We start from the raw sequence: 24,683 nt of genomic DNA, 5'->3' as shown, positions 1-24,683 counted from the left end.
TGCTCTCCGGCTATGTGTACTGCCGACAGAGAGATTCCTTCTTGTATTGCCCAGAACCAGAGCTGCATTTCCTCTCTGCACAGTGGTAGTGACCCTACGCCTCCTCTCTTGTTGAGGTAGTACATGGCCACTGTGTTGTCCGTCATTATCAGGACATTCTTTCCCCGTACAGATGGCAGAAAGGCATTCACTGCTAGTCTGATTGCCCTCAGCTCCAGAAGGCTGATGTGTAGTTTGGACTCCGATGAAGACCAACGACCGCTGGGTGTCAGATCGTTAGAATGAACTCCCCACCCTGTGAGTGAGGCGTCCGTCACTACTGTTATCTCTGGCCGTGGTTCCCAAAAAGATTCTCCCTTGAGAATATTGTCCTTGCAAGCCCACCATAGCAGATCGTGTGCCCCTCTGGCCGGAACTTACAAAAGATCTGACATATTCCCCGAAAATTGTACCATTGAGTCCTGAGGGCCCATTGAAGGGATCTCATTCTCAATGTCGCCTTTGGCACCAGAAAAATGCAGGATACCATGAGCCCAAGCAACCTCAGAAAATCGAAGGCTGGCAGATGCTGGGCATTCTGGAACTTTGTTACCATCTGCAGAATGTGATGAGCTCTCACCTCGGGAGGCTTTGCCCGAGGAAGTATCCAGGACTGCTCCGATGAATTGGAGTCTTTGTAATGGTATCGTATTTGACTTCTTGTAATTGAGGGAGAAGTCCAGTCTGTGTAAGAAGTGGCAGGCCATGCTCAGATGTTCCTGGGCCTGTTCGGGTGAACGTGGCCTGATTAACCAATCATCCAGGTAGAGGTAGACATGAATCCCCCCTCTCCTGAGACTCGCTGCCAGTACTGCCATCAGCTTGGTGAAAACCCTCAGGGCAGAGGTCAACCCGAATGGCAGAACTAGAAACTCTTAGTGAGAATTGCCAATCGCGAACCTCCGGTACTTTCTGTGCTTGGGATGGATCGGCACATGAAAGTAAGCATCCTGAGGGTCCAATGATACCAACCAGTCCTGGAGCTGGAGAGCCTGAAGGATCTGAGAAAGGGTTACCATCTTGAACTTGTCCTTCCTGTGGAACTTGTTCAAGTTTCTTAAGTCCAAGATGGGTCTCAATCCTACGTCCTTCTTTGGGATGAGGAAGTATGGGGAATACATACCCTTGTTCCTCTTCGCTACAGGTACATGTTCTATTGCACCTTTCTCTAGCAGGGTTAACATTTCCTGCAACAGGAGCAGATCTGGAATTTTGACAGCCTTTTTCAAAAGGAAGGCAGTAACCTTGAGCCACTGTTTTCAGTGCGCAAGCATCTGACCTAAAGCCCCACCATTCGTTCAGATGCTGAGAGATCCTGCCTACCACTGGGGTCTTGTAGGTCAAGGCTTCAGAGTGGCTTTGCAGCGGCTGAGGGGACAGATGTCGCTGCTGGGGCTGATCTAGCACCCTTTACTCGTCCACCCTGAGGACATTTTCTTTGTCCTCTTTGACTAGCCTGTCCTTTTCCTCTTCCAAATGAGGAATAAAAACGAAAAGACGACCCCTCCAGAAAGATGAGCCTGAGTAGGAGTGTTGCTGAGGTTGTCTTATGGGGGCGTTAAGTGACTTAGCCGCCGCCATGGAGGTCTGCAGCTTCTCCAAACTTTCATCCACCTTGCTGCCGAAAAACCTGAAGCCGTCAAATGGCATGTTAAGAAGTCTGGCCTGCACATCTGGTGTAAAGCCCGGCTTTCTTAGCCATGCAAACCGGCATAGCACTGTGCTAAACGCCATGCACCTGCTGATGCTGTCAGCAGTGTCAAGTCCTGATTGAAGGCATTCCCCCATAGTCGCTTTTCCATCTTTCACAATCGCGAGGAAGCAGTCTCACTCCTCGCCCTCAGGAATGTGTTCAGCCGCTGCACTTATACAATCCCACTGGGTGTATGTGAATCTTGCAAGGGTGCAAGTCACATTTGTTGACTTTAGAGCCATACTGCTCGAAGAAAAAATCTTTCGAGACCAGGCCTCAATTCTTTTATCATCCTTATCTGGGGGAATAGAAGGGTATGCAAATAGTCTAGTGGATGTAGCTGCCTGGACTACTAAGCTCTCAGGTGTAGGATGCTTCGTTAAATAGTCAGGGTCAGAAGAAGGTGGTCTGTATTTCCTAGCGAAAATTTTGTTCACTGCTGGTTCACATTCTGGGGTTTCCCATGCAGCCATAACCTTCCTCTGAAGTGCTTTGTGAAAGGGAAGAACAGAATCCTTTTCAGGAGCTTGACTGAGAATGTCCGTCATGTCATCCTGTTCGTAAGTGGGTGAATTTCTTTTCCACCCCATGAACCACTCTATTCATAATATTTCTATATGCAGAGTCTGCATGATCAGCAGGGTCAGGCTTATTCGAATTCCAACTCAGGAGGCGTGTCTATACCACTAGCTGTTTGTAGACACTCATAGTGGTCATACATTTTGGACTGAGGGTCAATTAATTCTTCTGGGGCGTCCCGTGTACCATATTTTACCCCAAAAGGGGAAATCTCCTCTTCAGAGGATTGTTCCTCATAAATAGAGGCCATAGACTTGAAAAAGTATTTTCTCGGCACAGGGTGAAAAAAGTCACCCGTGGTTTGTGAAGGCATTGACCTTGGTTTCACCAAAGGCGTCGATATTGGTGCCCGGAATCAATGTTGCCCCGACAAAGGCGGTGATGGCATCGATATTGTCGACGCTGGCTTCAATAGAGTCGAAGAAGCCTTTGATGTAAGCGCCGTCGAGGCAGGTGTCGACGCTATCCCGACACTGGCGCCGAGTAAGTCTTTGACAGATGCATCGAGGAGACCTTCGACATAGACTTCGATGATGGTTTGTCACACGACACCATTTTCTCCGGTGTTGCCTTCGGTTTATGCACCGATAGGCCCGTCTTGCTTTTCTTATGAGGTGTGGGAGAGGTTTCTCTCAACGACACCATCGACGATTTTTCTCCGGAATGAGAGCATCTAGTCTCTGACCTTCCTCTGTCATGTTTAGAATGAGCTTTGGCATGGTCTTCACGCGATTTCTTCGAGGGGGTCTGGGCCGCATTATCAAAGATTTGCATCATCAAGGCTCTAAAAGCCTCCCATTTTTTAGGGGAATCATGTTTTGATGGACAGGTGATATCCCCTGTATCAGAGGACGACAAAGAAGTTGAAGACGGAGATCAGTGATGCCTTTTCTTCACCTTCTTCTTCAAAGAAGACAAAGATTTTCTTGACCGACTCCTCGACCTAGATTTCTTCGATTTACGTCGGGACTTTTCCCTGGACTCTGCAAAGTCCTTATATTTCTTCGAAGAGGCCTTCGAAGATTCCTCCCCCACCGCCAATTTACCTCTTCGTTCCTTGAGAACTTTGTTCGTCATAGCCTGACAGGAACTCGATGGTCCAGACCGAGGCACCAGAGACAAACTCGATGGGGGTCAGTTATAGACATTTTCTTCCTGCATTTCTGGCGCTTTTTAAAGCCAGTTGAAGGGGTAGAAGGGTCAGATGAAGAAGACATCTGGAAAGACTGAAGCCCTGCTTTCGTACACACGAAGCGAAAGTTTTCGGAAAAATGGAACTGAAGCCAACAGGCGCGGCTCCAGCCATTCATACTACGGATGATGTTGACACGCTACCGCAGCACTCGAGGGACGTCGATGCGACAACATCGAGCACGCACCCTCTGGTGTGGAATTGTTTTTTCTGAAGTAGCAAAGCTGACGATACGAATATCTAAAATGAGTAATACGTGGGAGAACATAATCCAATCGAAAGCAACTAATAGAAGAATTGCAGCTGAAAAGACCAAAAAAGAAAGAAAGCTGCGCCACGTGTCCGACGCAAAGAAAGATACCGAGAGGAAGGAGCGTGAGAGGCAGGTGCTTTCACGTTATGCACATGTGGTACGCCCCTGCGCTCCCTAAAATGTAAAGGAGAAGTAGGCTGTGCTTGCTGATGGCTCTGATTCTGCCCCCACTCCAATGGAACTGCCGTAAGTATGGAGGAAAGGGGGTGGGACACAGGGGTATAGCAGGCTAATATTTGTGAGCCAAGAGTACTTCAAGAAGCATTTTGACTTGCCAGTAAAGAAAGGGATAACTTGCTTCACTGTTAATCCCGACTACATTTCTCACAAAACAGCAAGATTAAGAAACACAATTTAAAATAACATTATTTTTACATATGTAGATTGAATATACTCTACCTCTTCAGTAATTATCGGCATACGTAGTGCACTCTCCAACCAATTGAATGCTTCTTCAATCCTTCCTAATATCCATAAACACTGAAATAAAAAAGGAATAAGCAAAAACAAGTTTTCTTGTAAGAATGTGTTATCTCCAAGGAAGCAACTACGATAGAAGCTATTTTTCTTGTACATACAGTTAATGAATATATAACCCAATATACGCACATATAGAGCGTAATTAAACCTTGTACACCGATGAAGTGGTCACGATGGCAGGATAATGTCCTGCTCCTAAAGGCAGAGGGTTTTGATTTGGGGACAGGCAATTACTCCAAGTGATCATGACCATTCTTGGAGTTCTACAACTAAAGGGAAAGTGGATGGTGATTTTAGGCTGCTGCTCACGCCAGAATATTACAATGTACTCTTCAAAGTTACTACTGTATTCCGAGTTCATAGCCCCCTTTTTCTATACTTATGGGTATCCGTCCTGTTGCAACCGGACCAAAGACATTTGCAGACCAAATGTCTTTCACATTTAAAAGTAGGCACTGAGCCTAGGTAGGTACACTAGGGGCCTAATTTTCAGCTGGGCGTTACGTTAATGAAAGATGAGTAATGCTTTTATGTCTTTCATTAGTGTTACGCTACATATTCCTGGATTTATATGGTGGAGAGCAGGGGTGAAACACAACACGCTCCCTTTCTTTCCACCATACAAATCATCCAACATATGGGCATGCATGCATTTTCATGCAGTCGCAAATGCGTTGGATCCCTATGGGATCTACCTGATATATGCGCCAGGCAGACCTCATAGGGATCTTTTGTAAACGGTGCCTGCCATGTGCATATCGCAGGCAGGGTTTACTTCATTTGCACGGTGGAGAGCAAAAGGTGAGGGCAAGAGCTGACGAAAAGGTGTGTACGCCAACTTTTGCACTGCACTTTGCACTCTGCCATGCAAATGATCAAAATTAGGCAGTAGTACAATGTGTTAACATAGCATCTGTTCGCCATCAAATTACGAGCTCAAGTTATGAGCTCCACGCATGCTTGCTCCACCTACCGGAACCGCCTGCCACTTTCTTTTTCTCCTGATACAGTCAGGTTGACTAACATCTTGTTAATGGGATGGAGTCCAGCTGTATTGGCGAAAGGAGTCGATGGACTAGGTATGTAGTGGTTACTCTAGTCCTAGCTCTATATCCCTGCAGGAAAAGCCTAGACGGCTGCTTTGTTTATTACCTCTCAAGAAACATGCATTTGAAAAGCCACAACCATGGCCTTTGCTCTGACTGCATGAGCATGGAAAAGATTTGGGAAAACCTTGCTCTAAAGTTTGCATGTTTCTGAAATGCAAGCTATAATCCAACAGAAATTGAGAATCCCTGAAAGGCCCCTTGCCCAGTTAGGAGTCATCAAAGTCCAGGTAAAATATCAGGGGTCAGCAAACTCCCAGAATATGGCGTGTCTGGTCTGCATCCAACTGAGGAGCAGGCAAGAATGTGGGTGGAACTACATATTGATAAATATGAGACAGCACTACTTTAGAAAGAAGGATGAGTGAGATTGAAGGGATACCTTCACTTTATAAAAGGCTGTGTATGGCTTGGAGAACTGATCTTGCTGATGCACTTGGTCCATGTAACTGCCACTACAAAGACAGATTACGTTGCCAGTTTGATGCCTGGACCCGCAATGGTTTCCAAAGGCATGTGTGACAATAGTGACAGTACTAGAGTAAGGTCAAAAGCAGTTGGGGGTTGAAAATGCATGGTCATCATAGATTCAATAAGGCACGATTGCCACCAAATATATGTTGTACAAGTACATTTTGATCACAGAGCTAGCCAGGTGAGAGATAAAAGGGAAGACGTGATCCCAACAGTATAGTAATGGGTTAACGTCCTTTTCTAAAGGTAAAAGGCAAACATGTATCCAATTGCTCCTATATTGTTTTCTTGTTGACTATAGTAGCTGCATATATGAGCGGCAGGTTCTCCTGCGAGGAATCTAGATGGATGAGTCAGCCCTTCAGAACGTATGCAAATAAGCTTATCAAATGAGGATAGGCGTGAAACACCTCCCTCTCCCGCCGAGATAGAATGTGGAGAAACACTTTGAGAAATACGGGCCTTGAAACCAGCAGGACCTTGCTGTCCGACAACCAGAACCTGGCTAGCCATTGTGGAGTCACTGAGCCAGTATACACTTGACAATCACTTTGGGAATTAGTAGAGCTGGATAAAAGGCATGGGTCACCATTTCCGCGCAGTGTGCAGGCAGTTCCCTTATGATCTGATCCCCAGATCTCCATGCCCCAAAGAGCCAAAACGCTCAATCAATCTCAACATTGTCTTGACCTGCGAGGAAAACTATTCAGGAGATCTTTAATGGACCCTTTGTCCAATATAGACTGCCATTGCCTGTCCATGAAGAATGCTGTGACTTTCACACACTTTGGGGTTCATTACGAGTAAGGTCGTATAAATGCCAGTAATTCAACAATTATTGTTACTACCATAGAGGTTGGAGGAATTCCCCCCATTTTATGAAGTGCTGCACTGAATGGTAACCCTGCCACATATTAGCAGATTTACATTTACCGCCACCATTTCTGGTGGAATAACTGCAGCAGTAATTCCTCCAAAAATTGGCAGATTTACTGATGTGCAGAAATAGTGTCACTGTTGAAATGGGAAACTGATCAGTGTCTATCTTTAAAAACGTAATCCATTCACAGTCTACCCGTCCTGTTGCCATTCAGGCCCCAACACATGCAGGAAATGCCTGGGGAGCTCGGCAAACCCGAAGTCGCAATACATGTGGGTGCAGAAACCGAAACTCGATGACGAGCAGCTGTAGGTGCTGGCTGATGAGGTGTTGCCGAGAATTTCTTTATATGACAGCACTGAAAAACATCCATACACATTAAGACCACTCACTATATGAAATGACATCCAGGACACGGTAGGAAACTAGGCGCAATCTTGTGTGATGTGAAGACTGCAAAAAGATTATTTTATTTGGCATTTGGTTAGCAATTAAAACCTTTTACGAATCTTTATTTTTACAAAACCCAATTCCCCATAAAATTAAAACAAAAACAGAAGGCTCATTTAGGAAAGTAGAACACAAAAGAAAGCACATACATTTCATTCCAGTTACAATAAAAATAAACCTACCCCACTGTACAGCAACTCTTCTCTTTCCATATCATCAATAAAAACCTGTATAAATTAATTTCCTAACTAGCCCTTTCCAGAAATGAGAGTATTTCATACAGAAATGCAGCCAGAGCCAGTATTAAAGTTAAGCTTTCTGCCTGGATTAATGTAGTCCATCATCAAATTCCTCTTAACAAATTTGGCCAGAAACCTCGTTCTCTGGTCGGTCAATGATGTACAAAACAAAACAAGGTGTTTCAAGGTCTCGTTCCCATTCACCAATTTTCACAACCTGCGCAAAGGATCAGGATTTTTGCCTTTGCTACGTGTGTTCCGAATCTCCTTAGTGGGGTAAAGATTTAATCTAAATCTCATGTTTTGCATACGGTATTTGCTGTCAAGAAATGTCACTAGGTACTGGGGCAAACTGTTAAATCTTCGAGTCTCAGGAATCAGTTGTATGTACAGTCTAGAAGACTGCCTTTGATCCTGAGACTCAATCCAGTCCTTAGACCATAATTTATTCTTTACAGAAATCGTATTTGCAACCAATGTCTCCTCAGATACATTTAAATCATTCAAAATGTCCTTGCAAATAAACCTCCATTCATTTCATGTTTGGTCAGAGCCACTTGGTAGGGCCCCCTTTATAATAGCGAACCCTCTCACTGGGTCAGACACTATGCATTTCCTGTACAGCATTATACTTTTCCAAACTACCATAGTGTACGTGGATGTTAGCCCCAACTCTGCTGTTAACACCTGAATGGGGCCGCATTTCGGCAATGAAATAACTCTCTTCCAGAATAATCCCTCTAGGGTTGCCCACACTCCAGCAGGGAGCGCAAAAAAGCCTCTGCGCCATAAGTAAGGATCGGAGTCACCTTTAACCGATAGAAAGATATCACTGGTATTAGGGAGAATCTTCCATATCTTTTCAAGATGATCCTAACCTGGGACGTGAAATGTCTTGCCTTAGAGCGCAAGAGCTCTTCTCTGGATGTGTCCCCGATACTGCTTCCTAAGTGCATCCCCAGATAAACAAAGGAGTTTGTTTTCAGCTAAGTATCCTTTCCAAAGTACCATTGCTGCTTAGAATGTACCTTCTCGCATGGTTGTTGTAAGGTAAGCCCCCCAGTTTTTAGTGCAGTTATTATTAGGCCGTTTTCTTTGACGTACGTCTGCAATGCATTTAACTGTCTTTGCAGGCTCACTAGAGTTTGGTCTATTAGCCTATCCAAGCAAATGCCATCTACCTTTGGCGGAAGCTACAGACCTTTTTTAAGGTTTTATCTAGGTGAAAGATGAAAAAATTAAAAAGAGCCGGTGCCAAGACCCATCCTTGTTTTAGGACCTTTTCGGTTGCAATGGTGTCTGAGAGTGACCCGCCCATATCATGTTTCATCCTGAAAGATGTATCAGTATATAGGCATTTAATTACCTCCAAGATATCAATCAGGTATCTCCCGGCTTCCAACTTCCCCCACAATTTTCATCTGTCCACTGTATCAAAGGCGAGGGCCAAATCTTCAAATGCTAAATAAAGTTTAGTTTTCTTTCTGATAACATAGGTTTTCAGGATGTTAATTAAGAACACATTTAGGGAGGTACCCATCCCCTTCATAAAGCCAGACTGCAGAGGATCTCAGTTACCCCGAGTTAAGAACCCACTCCGTTAGAGCTCTCAGCACTATGGCTGCATAGATCTTTCCTATTGTATCTAAGAGAGCAATTTGCCTATAGATTCTCGGATTGGACTTATCTCCTTTTTAAAAACTTGGTACCACCACCAAGATCCTCCAAGATTTAGGAACCATCCCTGTGTTTCCTATATACTTAAACAACTTACATAGAAACTGTGCTCATTCCACTGGGTGTTCCTTTAGCATCACATTTGTGATGCCATCCAGGCCTGGTGCGCGAGAGTTACTTGGTCTTTTAATTAGTTCCACAATAACTTCAAACTCAATTAGGAAAGACCATTAACCCTTAAAAGTCTTTATTGCCACTATCTTCTCAGCTGTAGAGAATAAGCTAAAAAAATTGTCAACCCATGATTTAGCTGAAACAGCACTGATGGTCAATTCTGTCCTGGGTATATACATGGAGTTTATAAGGTCCCACATTTTTCCCATGTTTTTGTGTTCCACCGTACACTGTATCATTTCAGCATCATGTCGAAACATTAAATATTGTCTTGCTTTGAGCCAGTTTCAATACTGTAATTTAAGCCTTTTAGATAGGGACGCCCTCAGTCCCACCACTTCATTTTGGAGTTTTCTTAAATCAGATTAAAATGTTCCTTTTGCAGTTTTTACCTCAAAATCGTACAAGTGCAAATGAGTGAGTTTCTGACTTCGGCATTCTTTAGTTTTGATCCCAAAGTTTACCAAATGCCTAGTATAATACAAAAGGTGGTTGGCTTGGTCAAGGGGATAGTTAGTCACAGCTTTTGTGAATCTCTCTGTTAAATCCTCTATTCTAGATGTGTATATATACAATCTGTTTCTGCCACTCGCTGGTTTGACCAGTGTATGATGGTCCTCAACCATTGTGCATTCCCACTCATTATATGTGAGTTTCACAATGTTATGGTCGCTCGGAGTGGCACAAATTACCTCTAGTCTCGAGCTTCTAGGATGGATATTACCAGAATCGAAAATGTAGTCTAATATGCTCTTTTCGTTGCCCCATTGCCAGGTACCCTTAGCTGGAATATCCCCCTGTAGATGCCCGTTCAGCATGTGTATGTTCCTACTAGTCATTCCTTTGCACCAAGCTTGCCCTCGCTTTCAGAGGGGGTAGAGGCCTCCTCAATCATGGTAAATGCTTCCTGTGAACCCTCAAAACAATGTGTATTTCGATCACCACAAAGCATTATCGCTGAGCCAACCCACATCTCTGACACTCTATCCAACAAGTCTATGACCAATGATTGAAAAGCTTTACACCCTTCAGCATTTGTACTCCAGTACAGGTTTAACAGCAGCAACCATCTATGGCCACCCACACTCCCCCCTTTACTTCAAATACCAACATTTGAATGTATGGGGTTAGGTTAAATGTTTCACACACAGTCAAACCTCTGCATTTTTTGACAGCAGTCAGCAACCCCAATTGGCCTACCTTTCAAGCCCTTCAGGGCACAATTCAAATACACTGTAAAACTATCCAACATTGGTGGCTTGCTTAGCCAAGTCTCTTGTAAACAAATCACATCATATGAATCACATTTAGATCCCCTCTACCAAACAGATACGAATGGCCTCTGGCGTTCCAGGATTCCAGACTGAATGATTTTTTCTTATCCAATCGAGGTAGTTATGCTCTTTGATTGCCACAGTTCAAAGTTTTCGATATCCACTCCCAATTATGATTGTCATGAGGCCGCTCAAGACCCAGTTTGGCCACCACTCTTCTGGTGGAGGAAAGGGAACAATCTGATATTGCAGAGTGCAGGCTAAGGGCATCATCATTGGGCGCGTATGTCTCTAGAGCTCGCCGGGACTTACTCCACCTTGGCTGATGTTCCTGGTCAATGATATCCTGCAATTCCGGCAACTCTGTGAGATCAAAACTCAATCATAGAAGGGAGGGAACATCTGAAAAATAAAACCTGCTTGACCAGGCTGAATGAGAGGTGGGTTGCTACCCTGTCTAGCCGCTGTTCATCTATGAATTCGATGATTTTGATGTCCTTTGATGATATCGCCGAAATGTGGGCATGTGATGCAGCAGTCCAAGTACATTTTCTCAGTTTAGAATTAGGCTGTAGTTGACTTGCCATGTTATTTCCAGTTGTAGTCTAATAGAGGCATTAGGGGGAGGGCCAGGTTGCGACTTCCGATCCCCCTTATTACTGACAATCTCCTTCTCTTCCCTAAGCCTCTTTCTGTTAGTAGAAGTAAAAGTCAGACCTTATTGCCGATCTTCCATGGTCATAAAGAGAGGAGAGGGCGGGTCAGCAGATCTCACATGTCTCCGATAATAATCTTCCAGCTGAACCCTAAGGGGATGGCTAGCTACTCTCTGAGTGTCCGTCCGGTGCCTTTCGGATGATGTATCCACAGATTTCCCATGCCAGGATCTCAAGAGGTCCCACTTGTCCTCCAGGGAGGGAGGGGCTGGAAATAATGGTGAAAAGATTTCCAGAAAATCCCACTCCTTCATCGGTACTGTAACCACAAACCGCACTTTCTTGCTGCTTATTCAACCCTCATCAGTTGGTAAGGAGTTTGTCTTTGTTAAATCTAGACTCCCTCCTAGTTTCCCAAACGCTGGATAATCTAAAGGGTTCTGGAACACCATATTGATGCCATTGTCCAGGGCCTGGTCCTTCACCTGCAAATTAGACTCCTCCATTGTATTAGATCCATGACTACACACGCTGGTTTGGGAGAACATCCGCTCCCAACACCAGGGTCTTCTAGTGACCAAATTGGGAACCACCTTGTCACCCAATGGGAACCCTACTCAGAGATTGAGTATGTTGACAGATTCATCAGTTCTTCAAAGGAGTTTTCATGGAATACCTATGTTTCTACGACGTCACCAATGCCTTTGCCATTAATTAATTTGTTTTGGGTCTCCTTGGCTATGGTCACTTTGTGAGATGCCGCCAACCTAGGATTCGCAGGAAGAGTCAGATTTCTAACAAATTCCCGGGATCCATTTGAACCCTGTCTCTGCATCGGTTTTTGATTTTTAGATTCTCCCCTCCCCCCCCAGAGTCCGCTATTGAGACTTGGTATGCCTCAGGGATTTATTCCCCTCCAAGCTTGCCTCTGGTCTCTTTTCGGCAAAAATGTCATATTCCTTCAAAGCCTGTTGAGCTTTGGTCTCTCGCTCCTCCACCCACAAAACATTGTTCTCCTCAATAGAGGAGCAAATAAGCTGGCCTTCCAGGATTGAATCGCACTCTTCTGCAGATTCGTTCACAATGATGGCCTCTCGACCTGCTCCTGGCTCAGACACTTGTAGATCAAGGGCCTCAGAGTTCACCCTTGGGGCTTCCGTCTTCATTTGCTCCGGCAGAACCATGATCTCCTCTGAGTTGCGGTTACCACTAGCTTCCTCCGAGCTCTTCTATCATTTTTATCCTGAATGATCGGATCCAGGATTAATTGGAGTATGTAAGTGGTCTGTGCTGAATTTTTATCAAGACAGTGTTGTATAGCCACCACAAAGCACTCTAAAAACAGCATCTTGGTATGAACGATTGCCAACATCGGAATATGTTCTTTCAGTTGGTCATTTAAGCATTCATATAACTTGGTAAAGGGTGCTAGGGTTATAGCCAAGGCTGCCACTGTGTTGTTATCAATTCCTGCTGGCCTTGCACCTGGAGGCAATGGTTCTTCCCCAAGCCTACAGGGATACAGGTGGGGGGGGAGGGTCATCGAGGTTTTTGATCACTCCCCTCCCTAAAATCAAATTCAACATAGCAGTCTGATGAAGGGCTTGCGCTTTTGTTGCTTTTCTGGACAAACCAGGCCGGGGGGTGGGGAGGTCAACCTTGCTCTGGTTAGTTGATTTAGCCGAAGTCCGATTGTCAGCCTTTTCTCCTCTTACAGGCTCAGCTGGTTCAGCTGTCGGATTTGCAGTTGGAAGCTGGGTCCTACCTCCCCCAACTGGGAGGGCTGGCGCTGGTGCCCTTAGATGTTTCCTTGAAAGGCGTGACTTCAAATGCAGTAAGGCTACGAACTAAAAGAGCCACCGTTGTGTCCTGCTCAGCTTTATCCCTCTCAATCGGGGCCCTAGATTCACTCACAGATTCACAGAACATGGCAGAAGGGGCCACCCCCGTGTCAGGAGTTAGAGATGCCTCCAGCGATGAGAATAAGGAGGCCTCCACCGATCTGGAGCTTTCCAACAATTCCTAGTCGTTGATGTCCGTTCTCGCATTTCTCCCATTAGCTCTGCAGAGTCTGAGCTGCTTGCAAATTAGGGCTTTCTTCAACTGAAGGTTTTCGATAGACAAATCTATGGTTTTTTAGTGACTCATCAGAGCCCAAAGTCAGCGGTTTCCAGACCAGTTTTGATTTGTTAATATTTGTTTGATTTGGTATTTTTTGCATGTGTATACTTCATTTAAGGAAGAGGGGTTTCCGGCCTCTGCACCCTCTGGTTCCTATTGGGTCCTCCACCAGCGTGGATCGCTGTTGAACATGTCTCCCTTAGAGTTTTTTTCCATCTGTATTGATACAACCACTTCTTTTTGCAGGTTTATGAATCCTGCTGTGGACGATGTTATCTCCACTGTTACGTCAAACGGAGTAGGAGCCAGGATAAATGGTGGCTATTGGGGATCAACCAATTTATTAATGTCACTAGTTGTTTCACCCATCTCCCTATGCTTGCCGCTTTCAGAGGCATCCTTATCAGATGTAACCTGGCTACTAGGTTTGCTAGGCACAGTACTCAAATCTCCTTTAATCAGACTTGATCCATCAGGTGACTCACCCATTACTTCCATTATGGTGGGAGGACATGTGGCCTCCGGAAAGTAGCTCACAGGCAGCTTGCATGTCGTTGGCTGTAGAGTGAATGTGGGCCGTTGTTATAATTCCAAACTCCCAACTCCAAATCCGCTCACCCGCTGCACCCTGTGAAACACGGCAAAACACTTCCACCTTTATCTGCGCTCGCTACGCGTGAGGTCGGGGTCTTTATGGAATGCCTTCTCAGCAACAGTAAATACACTGTGGCTCACACGCCATTATTCAGGGTGACAACACGGGAAAACACTCACGCCTCACTTAAGTGTATTCCTCACCTTTAGACATCGTTCCTTCCAGCTTTAGCTGCTTTGAAAAAAAAAAAGTCAGCAGTGGGTTGTCATGATCACTGCTTCCACGGAGCCAGGACCAGCCCAACGTCCTTGGAAGCAGGCCCCTAACCCTAATCCTAGGCACCAGCCGGTCCCCACTGGGACCTTTTGGACCTTGTCCTGGCGCCGGTGGCCAAAATACTGGAGTAACAGGGGATGCCAGGAATATCCAATTACTGTGACCTGGCCTGGGAAGGATCAGCACAAAAATAACGTAAAAGGTCAGAGTAATAAAGTGTTCCGGTGGCTACTGTTGGTGTAGTTCCAAAAACCTACAAACTAATACTAAATTATGAGTACATATAACAACCATCAGGTACAAGCGTCTGTCATATAACAATTCTTATGAGGTGAAACAATTCAATTCAACACACTAGACGCTCAATCACTTAAGTATTTGTTCTTTATTAATCATTTATTAAAGGAATCACTAGAAAAAGTCACAATTTAATAAAAACAAACTCCTACATAAGTATCAACAGTATTTCATGTGGAACAGTCCCTACAATTCATTACGGGACTGATCTGATACATAATTCTCATCCATAAATCACATCCAACCACACTACAACCATACCGCATACATACACTAAGCATCCAAAACAACCAATCACTAACCGTACTATGATAAAACAATTTATCCTCAGTAAAATCTCAAATATAAAACATCATTATACCGCATCTAATCGCATATTAGTATGAACCATTAGTATGACAAAAAAGAGAGAGCCTGTTTCCATGTTATTATGGACTTTCTTGGCTCAGGTGAATTTGATTTTTTGGTTTTGCTAACAAATAACAAAACATCCCTGCCCCGACATGTTTCTTTCTGTATATCATCCAGTAGACAGAAATTCTTCAGGGGTACTATGGTCCAGCGGAGTCAGATGGATTGTACATAGAAAAGGAGGGTTTTTGTAGAATACACCAACAGAGTACACCTAAATGTGAACAAAAGAACACTAAGTCAATCAAGCTAAAAATGCTCAAAGTGAATGATTGACCATTACTGCCATCATAATTTCAATAAACATGGCGTAGATAAGGTTATTAATACCTCTTCAACTCTCTTCAACAATGGAAACAGAAAACGGACAAAAGTCCACAGATCGATAGAAGACACCATACTAAATTGGGACCTCTAAAATCTGTCCACCATCACCAACACCTCGTGGCACCTCTCGGACATTCAGACTCAACCAAGCAATACCTCACCGAAAAATAAAAATAAAACCTCGAGTTACAGAAAGAATCTGAAGAGCCCAAACAACCAGGGATAAAAGAGATGAAAAAGATCCCACAGTGAAAGTAATCGTTATAAAAACACTTACATTTCGTGTTCTGTAGTTTTGTGATGGGAGTGCCCGACGTGGGTGATTCACAACATCACACCGATGGGAACACCACGTCACAACGGGATAACTCGGCGTCCAGAAACTAATTTCTTAAAAGGAAAAGCCTCAACCTGTACTCATAACATGAGTGACGGCAACTTGATACCTGTCTATAAAACGAGAAGCGAAAGATACAAACCACGACAGAATGAGAAGCCGTACACCATGTAAATCCGTAAAAGTTAACAAATACAATCGTATGTGTTGGCGTGATGTCTGACGGGCAGCTAAGTTAAACTGTACCACATCAGGGATGCCAGTACATACAATACATTTCTTTTATACATACGTATCTCAGCGGAAAACTAGCTCACCTCTGTAAGGTGGTCAGCCTCTTTTCAGCCTCTGTATGAATCTTGACCGTGTCATGAAAAAATTCTTATAATTCAATAGTGTAAATCACGGTAGCAAGGTTAGTCGTAACCATAAAGATATAGAATTCTGGAACAAAGACGAGAAACAAAGAATAAGGAGAAAATCACAAAGAGAAATGGACCAGAGAATCAAGGTTGATCTGTCACGTGTCCCTAAAGTTACGGATGCCAAAGACACATATCTACTTGAAACGCCCAATACATACAAAATAACAAGAATATGCACACGTACAGAAGCACCCTCTGTCCCGTATATACGCTCATCATTAAAAGGTCTAGAACGAGGGATAGATCACACAAGAGTAAACTATGAACATATGTTGTGAGTCCAGTATTTACAAGTCTGTACGGCTGACAAAGTAGAAAACAAGATATAACATGATATCCGCTCGTGAGCGGAAACAACTAGTACATGGAGAGGGGAAACAAAGGGAACTGTCCCTGAATCTCCTCTGACCTCGATGGCTGTTAGATGGCAACAAATCAAATGAGACCATAACTTCCGCATTCGAGCCAGAGTCTCATACTCGTACAGCGGAGTTATAAAAGGGAATAATCCCTATGGTCACTCGTACCTCTATGACTAACTTCCAACGGAAATTCAGGGTGGCCGCATCGGTCCAATCGGCTGGTGTATACACCAGTACAGCCCACAGGATCCGATTTAAAAAGGCCTCCCCGTTTAGTCATGTGACGCACGCGTGACTAGCACGCAACGTGAGCCTTACCGGCTAGAAAACCCCCGGCACGCTCAAAAGGAGGCGTGACCAGGGAATCGGCCAATAAGTTGCTGATGGTCAAAAAATGACCAGGAACCTTAATTGTAAAAAACAGACCCGTGAGTGTCAACAAGAGGAAACAAGAGAAAACAGAGGCAGAATAGTACATGGATGACCGAGAGGAATAGCATCAACCCGTATTAGGTACCATTGTGTGCATGAAAAAAGCTCCTGTAATACATTGTAGGGTGTAGTCATGACCCGTCCTGTCAAACCCGGAAGAATATAACCGGTGTCACAAAGTCATAACTGTCAATGGGGGCAGCCGGGCAACCATCATGACTACCGGGCTGTAACGCGATCGGAGTTAGTGTTCTGGATTAAAAATTCCAATCTATCGCGTCGTTCAAGCCCACCATATGGCTTTTACTCAAGAAAATGAGTTTAGTCTCTTCCTTCGATAAAGTCTGTTTGTCCATAGCAGCATTGTTAGTAATCCTAATCTTCTTTAATATGGTCCATCTCAGGTCCTCACAATTGTGGTTCCGCATTATAAAATGCCCTACCATCGGGGATGTTAAATTCTTAAGTCTGATACAGCTCTTATGTTCGCTGATACGGACTTTAATTTTGCGCTCGGTTTTCCCGATATAGATTTTACGGCAAGGGCACCAAATGGCATATATTACAAAACTCTTTTCTTACCTAGGCGGGGCCGTGGAAGAGACGCCTCATCACCCCAAGGCTATTTAAACCACACCCGATAGATGAAGCGTGCTTCGCGTTATTCTGCAGCTGCAGCAGACGCTCACCGAGTCTGCTCCGGCTTTTCTTCTTCTGATCCTGGACCTGCAAGAATCTACTTACCATTTCCGTATCCAGACATCATCAGCACCTGCAAAGAACAGAAACAACAGGTTAGCAAGGCGAACTTTACACGCAGCTCTTACTCCCCTGATCCATCGGCTGCGGCCGCTTCGTCACGCCGCATCTCCACCTGCAAAGGCAAAAGTATTGCCATACTCACCGGCACGCTGTGGATTCCGGATTTCTTCGTTCTGCATCGCCGCCTGTAAAGACAAAGCATCGTTAACTACTTACTGGCATTCCGCGGACTCCAGCGCTGCAAACCAACATCTGAAAGGCAAAAGAAAAGACATTAAGCAGGTATTTACTTACGTCCATCCCGCTCGTCGCAATAAAACGCCTGCAAATACTCCGGCGTCTCTTTAACACGAATTAAGCTGCAAGGAAAGAGACAATTAGAGCGCTTGCCATACTTACAAACTTCCAGGCGCTTTACTTCATCTTCCATCTCAAGAGCCCTGCAATACATAAGGGAAAAGCATTATATAGAGTCCGCATATAAACGTGCCACGCATTTAAAGACTATACAGACAAAAGGTGTCCAGAAACTCACCGCTCGTGCAGACAACGACGGTAACCATCCTCTGAATTCAAGAGGCCTATGTTTCACCAGTGAAGGAACTGGCAACGGCACCCTGCAACAGACGCAGATGGAGAGCCCAGCATTCACCTATATAAGGTGAGCATGTTGACCTGGGGGCTCTACGAAAAGGCTGGGAAGAGAGAGGGAGAGAGGGACATTCAACTACCCAGACCATTAACCCCCATATTCTTTCACCTGCAGAAACCTCACTCTTCGAGTCCGACACACAGTGCGAAGAGGTTCGACCCCAGAAGCCAATCGAGTCCTGCACATCACTTTTCGAGTCACAGACAGCTTCCTGACAAGACCCGCGCCTCCGTGGGAATCAGGTGAGCGTTACAGAACGCGAAGCCCACCACAAAACTCCTACCCAGGCGCAATGGAAACCTCAGACACTGATCGACTAGCCCAGTTGCTCGGGGAATTAAGAGCAGAAGTACATGCAGCTCGTCAGGAAACGAACTCTCTAAGAAGAGAACTGATAATTTCCAAGGAGCGAACAGAGGACCTTGCTTGGCAGTTGTTACAAACGCAGGCAGGACAGACACCTTTGCCCTTTCCAGGAGGGAGTTATCCTTCTGCATCAGCTTCAAATCCAGTGCAAATCAATCTGCCCGGTAATGTGCCCTTGGCTCCGCCCGAACGCTTTTCTGGTGATCCAAAGAAATTCGCAGTGTTCATCAACCAGTGCCACCTACACTTCTTATGTCGACCAGCTGCATTCCCAACAGACCAGACCAAGGTGGCTTTCGTGCTTTCTTATCTCAGTGGCAGCGCTGCAGATTGGTCGATCCCGTTAGTCACCCAGGATGATCCGGTTTTATATGATTTTCAGGCCTTCCAGTCCAGCATGGAGATAATGTTCGCAAGACATGCACAAGGGCAGGACTTGGACAATGAACTTCTCTCATTACGACAGGGTAATCAAGACCTCTTGACTTATATAGCCTCCTTCAATAGACTCATAGTGGAAACACAATGGCCCGAGGACAAGAGAATAACGCTTTTCTACAGAGGCCTGCGTGGAGAGCTCAAGGATGTGTTAGCGCAAGTTGTGAATCCTCCACAAGAATGTTCTGATTATATTGACTTAGTTGTCCAATTAGACCATAGACTACAGAACAGGAAGGCAGATCGTTCCAGATTTGATACCCGAGTGTTTTCTAAACCACAGACCTTGAATAAGGGAGCTGACACTGTGGAGCCCATGCAAATAGGGGGCATGAAAGGACCTTTAACCCAGAAAGAGCGGGAAAGAAGAAGGCAGCTGCAATTATGCCTCTATTGCGGAAACTCAGGACACTTTCTTCGGGACTGTCCAGTGAAACCAGCTAAGAAGACTGTAGGAGCCGCGGATACCTGTACCACAAAGTCAGAGCAGGGAAACGACCTCGCCCGACAAGAGTAGAGGTCCTCTTGCCGAGCGTTAAGATCTGTCCCGTGACCTCGCATTTCGTGATACCCATGGTCCTCATTAGTCCTGAACGTCCGGATCGTTTGCATGCAATTGAAGCTTACATTGACAGCGGAGCAATCGGTAACTATGTGGACTGTGAAATGGTATCAAGGATGAATCTACCCCTTGTCCCTAAGGCAGTAAAAGACGTCATCACTACTGTGGATGGCACAGAGATAGCCGGCGGACCAGTAACGCATGCCACCCAAGAAGTGACGCTAGTGAGTCAAGATGGACACCAGGAGAGAATCGTGTTCGATGTAATCAAGGCCCCTCAGTTCCAGATCATTCTGGGAATCCCTTGGTTAGAGAAGCACAATCCTCAGATCGATTGGCGAGCAAAGACGGTTCAGTTTCCAGAGTGTTTTACCACTTGTTATCCTCGGTCTGATGTTTCACTGGCAGCAATCTCTTCTGAGGAGGTTCGCAAATTACCTCCCGAATACCAGGAATTCCAAGACGTCTTCCGGAAGGCTCAAGCTAACACCCTGCCTCCTCATAGGTCTTACGACTGTCAAATAGATCTGATACCTGGAACAACTCCTCCTTGCAGCAGGATTTATGCCCTCACCGAGCCAGAGAACCTTCACCTCAGACAGTACCTGGACCAATACCTAGCTAACGGGTTTATCCGTCCTTCAAAATCTCCAGCTTCATCGGCTTTGTTCTTCGTTCCGAAAAAGGAAGGAGACCTTAGGACTTGCATAGATTACCGCGCCCTGAATCAGATCACCGTTAAAAACAGATACCCGTTACCTTTGATCCCTGAACTCCTGAACCAAGTCAAAGATGCATGTATATACACAAAGCTGGATCTCAGAGGAGCCTACCACTTGGTACGGATAAAAGAGGGCGATGAATGGAAAACGGCCTTCCGCACCAAGTACGGGCTATTCGAATATCAAGTGATGCCCTTTGGACTGTGTAATGCTCCTGCTGCTTTCCAATATTTTATGAACGATGTCCTTAGAGAACTCATAGACGTGTGTGTTGTTGTCTACATTGACGACATCCTCGTCTATTCATCATCTGAAGAAGAACATCAAAGACACGTTAAAAAGGTTCTCGAGAGACTGCGTCAACATAATCTTTTTGCTAAGCTTGAGAAATGCGTTTTCAACGTAACGAAAGTCGAGTTCCTGGGATTCATATTGTCGCCTAACGGAGTCCATATGGATTCAAAGAAAGTTGATGCAATTATCAAGTGGCCAACACCAACCTCTGTAAAAGGAGTTCAAAGCATGTTAGGATTCGCTAACTTTTACCGCAGATTCATTCCTGAATTTTCTCGGATAGTCCAGCCCATCACCGCTCTGTTGAAAAAGAACAAACGTTTTGAGTGGTCTTCTGAAGCAGAACAAGCTTTTCAAGACTTAAAAGCTAAATTCATTTCTGCACCTGTTTTAAAACATCCTCGCCCAGAACTTCCTTACATCATGGAAACGGATGCTTCTAGTCTTGCTATGGGGGCAGTGTTATCACAAAGAGATCCGGTCACACACCAACTACATCCTGTTGCCTTTTGGTCCCGCAAGTTTTCGCCTCCCGAGATCAACTATTCAATTACAGACAAGGAACTTTTGGCCATCAGATCGGCCTTTAAAGCCTGGCGGCATTATCTTCTAGGAGCCAGACACACAGTCACCGTAATGACTGACCATCGCAATTTACAATATCTAAAGACAGCCAAAGCTCAATCTTCCAGACAGCTTCACTGGGCTCTGTTTCTAGACGCATTTGACTTTATAATGACTTATCGACCAGGCAGTAAGAACGGAAAAGCAGATGCCCTCTCCCGGATGGGGGTAGATGAACATTTGACCAATCCAGAACCAATACCCATAATTCCAGAACAAAGAATTTTGGGTTTGGTCAGCGCTCAATCTTTTTAAGACATCAAGACCATGGTTAAATCACTCCTAACTCCGGGCGATTTACGAGTCTGGCAATTAAAGGGGAAAGAATTTTCAGTGGATCAAGTCCTACCATATTTCCGAGGACGATTGCATTTACCCTGTGAGAAAATACAAAAACAAGTAATCTCCTGTTATCAGGACTCTCTAATGGAGGGTCACCCTGGCATTACCAAAACAATGGAAAAGATTAAAAGATATTTCTGGTGGCCGTCATGGAAAAAGGATATTAGAGACTTTGTAATCTCCTGCGGTGTGTGTGCCCAGAATAAAAGTCAGAAGGAAAAACCAGCCGGCCTACTACAGCCACTAGACATCCCTCCCTGTCCATGGCATACCCTGTCCATGGATTTCATCACGGATTTACCTCCATGTTTGGGGTATAATACCATTTTAGTAGTCGTGGATCTATTCTCCAAGGTGGCTCACTTCATTCCCCTAAAGGGTCTACCATCAGCCTCAGTATTGGCCGAGAATTCTTAGAAAACATCGCGCGGCTACACGGCTTTCCCTCGATTTTAGTCTCCGATAGGGGAAGTCAATTCATCTCTCACTTCTGGCGCAGTTGCTGCCGTCTAGCCCAAATTGATGTAAGACTTTCAACTAGTCACCATCCCCAAACTGACGGACAAACCGAAAGGACAAATCAAGCTCTAGAGCAATATCTACTTTGCATGCTCCAACAAACTGAAAACCCCTGGAAGGATATTCTTTGGATCGCTGAATACGCTTACAATAATTCGATTCATTCTGGAACAGGGAAGACTCCCTTCTTCTTACTATACGGACACCATCCTAGAACCTCTAACCTGGATCCTCCTCAAGAATTCGAAGCACCTGCTGTGGATCACTTGCACTCGGAGATCACCCGTGCTTTTAAGGAAGCCTCAGCCCATCTGCAAAGAGCTAAAGCTCAATTCAAAAGAGGAGCAGATCGACACCGTAAAGAGGCTCCTCATTACGCTGTAGGAGATCAAGTCTGGCTATCCACTAAGCACCTGCCTCTAAAGGGACCCCGCACCTTCATCCCGAGATACCTTGGACCCTATCTCATATCTGCCATAATTAATCCGGTGGCTGTCAAGTTGGAGTTACCTACGCATATGAAAATACACCCAGTATTCCATGTTTCCTTATTAAAACCTGTGCAACCAGAAACCCGATTGACTAAACTCCCAGAACCAGTTTTAGTAGATGGAGAACTTGAATTCGAAGTAAAGAACATCCTAGACTCCAAAATCTCCAAATCTAAGTTATATTATCTGGTTGATTGGAAAGGTTACGGCCCCCAGGAAAGGTCTTGGGAACCTTTAGAATACGTCCACGCACCTTGTCTGGTCAAAAGATTCCATCTGAATCACCCCGACAAGCCGAAACCCCCGGAGAAGACACGCTTAGGAGGGGCCTTGAGGGGGGGTACATTCATGATCACTGCTTCCACGGAGCCAGGACCAGCCCAACGTCCTTGGAAGCAGGCCCCTAACCCTAATCCTAGGCACCAGCCGGTCCCCACTGGGACCTTTTGGACCTTGTCCTGGCGCCGGTGGCACCAGGCTCATCAAAACCATTGGTCCCGGCACTGGAAGCGCCGGGCTCATAATAGGTGTAAGGATGCTTGGGTGGACTTACCTGCAGCAGACCATGCTGCTTACTTTACCAGTCACTTAGAAGCTATCTAAGAACAGGGACTACTTTCTTACCTGGGTGGGGCAGCTCCACTCCCTGGATACAGCACTGGAACTCTTCTGGAAACTGGAACTCTTTTCTTACCTAGGCGGGGCCGTGGAAGAAGACGCCTCATCACCCCAAGGCTATTTAAACCACACCCGATAGATGAAGCGTGCTTCGCGTTATTCTGCATCTGCAGCAGAACGCTCACCGAGTCTGCTCCGGCTTTTCTTCTTCTGATCCTGGACCTGCAAGAATCTACTTACCATTTCCGTATCCAGACATCATCAGCACCTGCAAAGAACAGAAACAACAGGTTAGCAAGGCGAACTTTACACGCAGCTCTTACTCACCTGATCCATCGGCTGCGGCCGCTTCGTTACGCCGCATCTCCACCTGCAAAGGCAAAAGTATTGCCATACTCACCGGCACGCTGTGGATTCCGGATTTCTTCGTTCTGCATCGCCGCCTGTAAAGACAAAGCATCGTTAACTACTTACTGGCATTCCGCGGACTCCGGCGATGCAAACCAACATCTGAAAGGCAAAAGAAAAGACATTAAGCAGGTATTTACTTACGTCCATCCCGCTCGTCGCAATAAAACGCCTGCAAATACTCCGGCGTCTCTTTAATACGAATTAAGCTGCAAGGAAAGAGACAATTAGAGCGCTTGCCATACTTACAAACTTCCTGGCGCTTTACTTCATCTTCCATCTCAAGAGCCCTGCAATACATAAGGGAAAAGCATTATATAGAGTCCGCATATAAACGTGCCACGCATTTAAAGACTATACAGACAAAAGGTGTCCAGAAACTCACCGCTCGTGCAGACAACGACGGTAACCATCCTCTGAATTCAAGAGGCCTATGTTTCACCAGTGAAGGAACTGGCAACGGCACCCTGCACCAGACGCAGATGGAGAGCCCAGCATTCACCTATATAAGGTGAGCACGTTGACCTGGGGGCTCTACGAAAAGGCTGGGAAGAGAGAGGGAGAGAGGGACATTCAACTACCCAGACCATTAACCCCCATATTCTTTCACCTGCAGAAACCTCACTCTTCGAGTCCGACACACAGTGCGAAGAGGTTCGACCCCAGAAGCCAATCGAGTCCTGCACATCACTTTTCGAGTCACAGACAGCTTCCTGCCAAGACCCGCGCCTCCGTGGGAATCAGGTGAGCGTTACAGTGGGTACTGTGCGTCGATGTAATCGACTCGATGTCCCTTGAGGGTCTCCCTCTCGACATCATCACGTGTATATATAATAAACGTATTGCTGGTTATCTTCCGTTCTGTTTTTAAGCCTTCTTCCCACAGAAATACCGGCATTAGTGTGTCCAAGACAGTATCAGACAATGAAGGAGCGTAAGGTGTAATGCACGGGTCTACTCCAGGGTAGGCTGTGAGGGGCGATGAGGAATACATGGGAGGAACAGCCAGTCGAAAGAACGTTACCAGAGGTAAGTAACTTGTTCTTCAAATGGATTGTGTCCTCCCACGTATTCTC

General features: G+C 45.4%; 1 protein-coding gene across 2 annotated transcripts in view; it reads right to left on the bottom strand.

The window, feature by feature from the left end:
* Positions 1-24,683, bottom strand: part of LOC138565943 (regulator of microtubule dynamics protein 3-like) — a 2,735,427-nt gene that overhangs the window by 418,252 nt on the left and 2,292,492 nt on the right. For both annotated transcript variants that reach the window (XM_069643047.1, XM_069643046.1), the window contains exon 9: positions 4,216-4,296. In XM_069643047.1, coding sequence (XP_069499148.1) covers positions 4,216-4,296 — 81 coding nt within the window. The remainder of the gene's footprint in view (positions 1-4,215; positions 4,297-24,683) is intronic.

Source organism: Ambystoma mexicanum, chromosome 2p (assembly GCF_040938575.1).
Source record: "Ambystoma mexicanum isolate Mex_15411 chromosome 2p, UKY_AmexF1_1, whole genome shotgun sequence".
In the NCBI taxonomy this organism is placed as follows: Eukaryota; Metazoa; Chordata; class Amphibia; order Caudata; family Ambystomatidae; genus Ambystoma; species Ambystoma mexicanum.
This window is presented reverse-complemented; position numbering and strand designations above follow the sequence as displayed.